This window comes from Hordeum vulgare, chromosome 6H (assembly GCF_904849725.1).
Source record: "Hordeum vulgare subsp. vulgare chromosome 6H, MorexV3_pseudomolecules_assembly, whole genome shotgun sequence".
Lineage (NCBI taxonomy): Eukaryota > Viridiplantae > Streptophyta > Magnoliopsida > Poales > Poaceae > Hordeum > Hordeum vulgare.
In genome coordinates this window covers 540,850,935-540,856,367 of record NC_058523.1, presented here as the reverse complement: position 1 = coordinate 540,856,367, position 5,433 = coordinate 540,850,935, and the positions used below count along the sequence as shown (strand labels likewise).

General features: G+C 43.7%; 1 protein-coding gene across 2 annotated transcripts; it reads right to left on the bottom strand.

Annotated features, from left to right (window-relative positions):
- Window positions 1-989: 989 nt before the first annotated feature.
- On the bottom strand, window positions 990-5,433 carry LOC123402558 (aspartate aminotransferase, chloroplastic). Of its 2 annotated transcripts, none has more exons than XM_045096479.1 (11): window positions 5,264-5,433; window positions 5,112-5,171; window positions 3,473-3,667; window positions 3,359-3,397; window positions 3,158-3,247; window positions 2,929-3,037; window positions 2,703-2,812; window positions 2,143-2,286; window positions 1,898-2,064; window positions 1,437-1,701; window positions 990-1,331 (listed from the first exon to the last, which is right to left on the bottom strand). In XM_045096479.1, the coding sequence occupies exons 1-11, from the start codon at window positions 5,327-5,329 to the stop codon at window positions 1,200-1,202; spliced, it is 1,377 nt and encodes a 458-aa protein (XP_044952414.1). In that variant the 5' UTR covers window positions 5,330-5,433; the 3' UTR covers window positions 990-1,199. The 2 variants fall into 2 exon arrangements, with proteins under 2 accessions (XP_044952414.1, XP_044952413.1); XM_045096478.1 differs by having other exon boundaries at window positions 5,112-5,178; window positions 5,265-5,393.

The following is a 5,433-nucleotide window of genomic DNA, read 5'->3' as shown; positions in this document are numbered from 1 at the left end:
CCCGCCCGGCTGCGAAGCTGAACTGGAAGAGTATGCTTTCGAAGCCCATCCCAGAGGTGAAGCAGATATGCGCCCACCTAAATCAAGTTTTCTATAAGTCTAGATCATAAATTAGGCCACTGGCCTAATGAATACTAAAGTTTACTTTGAACTACTTGCATTACTAAAACACTCACTATTGATTGATTTTCCCTATATGTAGTGCTACAATGAATCCGGGCAAGAATTTTTCCAAAAACTGTAACAACCTCCTGAAGCAATAATCACTGCCATAAACCAAAGATTCAACACAAAGGTTCAGCCAATCAACTGTCATAAACCAAAGATTCAACACAAAAATTCAGCCAATCATTCACACGATGAGCGAGGAAAAAGCGGTTCTCTCTTGGGAGCGGTGTCGGAGAGACCGGGCTTGGAGCCCGGTTTACCAAAAAAAAAACTTAAAAGTTTTAAAAAATATTAATTTTTCTATACAAATACATATACATAGTAATCAAGTACATAAAAAGTTTTATTAGGTAATTCGGTTATTTGCATGCTACACAAAAAAATAAATATCTGACTCAGATACAACAAAAATAAAGCCCATTTTAATCTCCGTATTTATCTTTTTTGTATACGTTACATGAGAGCATAAATGCTCATGAAAATTTATACGCGTGTACTACAAATACACATATATGTATACAGTTTTTTCTAGGTTTTTTCAATGTGTGAAAATAGTATTTTGGCTAAAAAAATACTGCTGTGCTTTTTCGTTCTCTCTTTCCCTGATCACTGGGAAGCCGTACAAGCATCCAGATGTGCAGATAAAGGAGATGTTCTTATCTTCTACAGTCAGATCTAATAATGGTAGGCAGCGATCTAAGAATTACAGTATGTATGAACAGGGGTTCTCTATATAAATGGTTGCAACTAGCTCGACCTAAAATCCATTGTCATTCTTTCTCTCATGTTAAAATAAAAAACAACATGCCTGCAAGCGCGGATTGAGCCAATTAGAATTATTACAAGCTTGTAAGGACCGTACAAGTAACTAGCATCCGTGAGTTTTGCCAGATTATTTATTACTGTACCTCTGAATTAACGGACACATCATCAGCATCCTGACTTACAACTCGAGCTGGAAGGACCCAAAAATCCCAGCAAACTATAGAAGGAACTACTCGCAATAGCGTGGCTGCGACGCAAATCGTAATCTAGTTGACATTGTGGAAGGAGTCGATGATGGCATCAGCAAGGTACTCGCATTTCGCCAGGTTCAGCCCTGCCAACGAAATCCTCCCGTCCTTGGTCATATATATGTGCCATTTATCGGTCATGTTATCGCTCTGCAAAATACAAGATGGAAACTTAGATCAGGATGTGTTCTGATAACATGTCATTCAGAGATAACATGCGAAAACAGTATCTGTGGAATTCAAAGGCAAAGTCACCTGGGTTCTGTTCAAGCCCGTGAAGGAGAACATGCCTATCTGGCTAAGAATGAAAGACCAGTCCTTGCCAGACTGGTCCTTTGCAGTCAAGCTATCGTAAAGCTTCTGCCGAACATTCTTGATCCGCCCTGCCATTTGTTCCATCTCTTCTTTCCACTCACCGAACATGGTAGGGTCTCCAACAACGTTGGCGACGATCTTGGCACCGTGAATAGGTGGGTTTGAGTACATGGGCCGCGCCAATCGCTTCAACTGGCTCTTCACCCTGCAAAAGCTTCCAGTGTCATAATACATAGACAATTCATACAGATTCTTACTTTGAAGACACTGCTGCAGCAATTTGTTTATTACTGTGCAGGATGAAGGTGCAGAAATAAAATAATCACATTTCATCCAACTGAATGTAAGGGGGAAATTTAGGCAGGTAGGCAGGCAGTCAACCATTTAAAACACAAGATTACCTATCTGCAACTTCCGGTGCTGTGCAAATGACATTTATCGCACCGATCCTTTCTGCATATAGACCAAGGTTCTTGCTGTAAGACTGTGCAACAAACACTTCCAGGCCACGCTTAACAAAAAGCCTGACGGAGGATGCATCTTCATCAAGGCTTCCACTGGCAAAACCCTACAAAGAAAATATAACAGACAGTAAGAGGCAAATTGTAAAAAAATAAATAGAAACACCTGCATGAAAACCACTCACTTGATAGGCAACATCAAAGAAAGGCATATGTTTTTTCTCTTCAATCAGATCTGCCAGTTTCTCCCACTGTTGAGGAGTTGGGTCTATTCCAGTTGGATTGTGAGCACAACCATGTAGCAGAACAAAAGACCCTTCTGGGGCAGCCTAGTTTGCAAAGAGTAAATACATTAGGTCAAACAATAACTGGTTCGTAAGTTAACAGTACTAAAAGGGAAAACTCACTTCATTCCCAGATTGCAAGTTTCATATGATGGGTGCAACCATTTCAGTTCAAAAAAATGAGTGCAGCCAGTGAGGGAGCACATGAAGGGGCTAGTTCAGCACAGAGTGGGCCATTTCTTGCTAGTGGGCCAAATTAATACTACTACCAAATCCTAAGAGAATGCTTGGAGAGAAGGATGGGACAGGACATGGCCCAACCCTGATGCTCCGCCACTGAGTGCAAGCCGCTAGAAAGAAAAAACTACTCTTAACGAAGTTCATCCAATTAATAAAGATAGCAATATAAAGAGCAATATTTGAATAATGGTTAATTTTCTTGGTACAGATATTTTAGGTACCTGTATGTCAGCTATCATTCCTTCAAAATCCAGCCCAACAGTCTTGGGATCATAATACCGGTATTCTGACCATGGCACCCTAGCATCATTGAATATGTTTTTGTGGTTTCCTGTTAACATATAAATTGGACGAATTTATGAGATTCGCCACAGAAAACAATGAAAAACAGACTTATGCACATGAAGTCATGAGCACTAGTTGCAGTTCCCGATTCGCCATACATACCCCATGTGGGAGATGATATAAGTACTTTTGCATCAGGGAAGTATCTCTGAATAAATGCTGCAGCAAGGCGTAATGATCCAGTCCCTGAGAGAGACTGAAGAGTAGCAACCTACAGTAGGAGTGGTTACTAGATAAGGTTAGCCAAACATAAGAGGAAACTCCTTAGGTGACAGCTTGTCAGGCAGTCATAATATAACAAGAGCGATGGCAAAGGCCACATAATCCATACCCGTCCTTGCTTGATGACAGGATTGTCAGCTCCAAGCAATAGATCTGCAGTTGCTTTGTTAAATGCAGCAAAGCCTTCAATAGGCAGATACTGCACCATAAAGAAAACATCCAGACTTTCATTCTCAGCAAAAGAAGAGAAGGAAAATATGATTCTTTATGACCAAGTCCAAATCATCCGAATTGCAAAATTCCATCATACCTCTTTGTTTTCTCCTTTCTCTAGCATAAGTTTTTCAGCCTGCCACATGTAACAATAGCACATCAAAATAGGAACCAGGATTATTCAGGAAATGCCAAGGACGATTAGGCTTACCTTCTTGACAACGTTGAGGACTGCGGGCTGTAGCTCTTCCGTTCTGTAGGCGCCAACACCAAGGTTGAGCTTCAGATCACTTGTATCTGCTTTAAACGCTTCCGAGACCCCAAGGATCGGGTCTGGAGGGGCCATCGACACTCCTTCAAAGCGAGAAGCGTGTACTGTAAGTGCCATCGCTATGTGGCCAGTATTCTGCATCCAAAACGGCAAAGTAAGAATTACATTTCAAAGCACAAACCATATCACAAGATGTCAAATATTGGCATGGCACCACAACCAGGCTTCACCGCTTCAGGACACAGCTGATGTCACATACAAAAGGATTATCCATGGAGAAACAGAAATGCTGGCTTAACCAGCTACACTACCAACTGCAATGTGCCTCAACTATGAAAAGAGCAACTCTAGCATGGTCCTATCAGTACCGTAAATATGTATAACTACTTCTATCAGAAGCTTGGACTAAGCACACCATGTTAGAGCAAGTACAATAACACCTAGTCAGCCGGCTGTAGCATGTTCCATGTCAGCGAAGTCGTACGTGGAGAAGTGATACGTGAAGAGAGAGACTTGAGCCAGCACTAGATGTACATCCCGGCTATATCACGGTAAACGAGAGCATAAAGCCTGCATGCAACCCGTGAGTGAGCTTGTAGGCGGCGTTTTACTCCCTACACCAATCCCGTGCGTTTTTCTGCATCCCCAATAGTAAATCATTTAATGCTATAGCCAAGATAATAACCATTCTATAGCCAGTCTATTATTAAGCCAACTATTTACAAAAGGCTTTAGATGACATGGCACAGCTATATAGCCAACAGAAGGCTCTTCTATTAACCATGCTCTTATAGCTGTGCAGAACTAAACGAGCAACTCTAGACTGCTTGTTCTCAAAAGAAGTCAGCATACTTTATGATTTATGATGAACAGAAGTTATTCATAAAGGACACTTGATCCTTCAAATCCTTAAGAGTGTTCCTTATTATTATTATTATTTCTACTTAGTACTCGGTCCTGAGTAGCAGAGCTGAAAGGTCACTGAAAAGTTGAATTAGGAAAGGTGCGTATCAGAGTCATGCTAAGTCTGAACCCCAGGAGACACCAGCAGCCTAGATAAGATTCAGTCATGAAAAGTTGAATTTGGAAAAATCAAAGTCCTGAATCGAGAACACCGCAAGCAAACCACCAGCAGTCCTGAATTGCCAGTCCAGGAAGCAAGTTACGAGGCCACACAAGAAATATAACAGAAAACGTGCATACATCAGAGCTTCGTGGAGGCTGAATCCCAGGAGGGACACCAACAGTCCAAAGCATGTTACTCCATGAACAGCTGCTGTTCTAAAGGCTTGTACTGGCATAGGAGTACTCGCTTAGTTGAATTTTTTATTTTAGAAAGAACAGGGAGCTCGCTTAGTCGATTCTGAACATTACTGTACGCGATAACACTAAACCACTAGCAGCCCTGGATCGGCAGTCCAGGAAGCGGGCTCCTATTTGAGTCGTGCACACCTGAACACCTATGACAGGGCCCGGAAGCATCTGGCACAGCCGCGTTACAGAACCGGCTCCATTCACAGATCAAATGCGGGATCTAAGTAAGCCGGAGCGAGCGGGGACACAGGGTCGGATCATTCACCTTCCTCGCGATCCCTACGCGGCACCCGGCCCTCCCGTCGTTCCTTCCTCCGCCGAACACCTGCGCCCACGACAAAACAGACAGAAAACAGCCTCAGAATCCACTGCCAGAAACAGACGCCGACGGGCAGGTGTGGAGAAGCGGGCCCGTGCCTTGCGCCGGGCGGCGGCGGCGGCGGCGACCGCGGAGGCCGCCGGCGCGGAGAGGGCGGAGGCCATCCGCTGGGGCGAGAGGTGCAGCGTTCGGAGCAGGAGGGGGCGAGGGTGATCTGGGATCAGAGCGGAGCGGGTGGATGGCGATGGCCTTGGAGTCTCCGTCCGAA

Coding starts and splice junctions, on each gene's coding strand:
- LOC123402558 (XM_045096478.1), bottom strand. CDS start 5,329: ATGGCCTCCGCCCTCTCCGCGCCGGCGGCCTCCGCGGTCGCCGCCGCC. Junction 3,248..3,358: donor AGAAAGGAGAAAACAAAGAG/GTATGATGGAAT, acceptor TTTATGGTGCAG/TATCTGCCTATTGAAGGCTT. Junction 1,332..1,436: donor CGGGCTTGAACAGAACCCAG/GTGACTTTGCCT, acceptor TGTATTTTGCAG/AGCGATAACATGACCGATAA.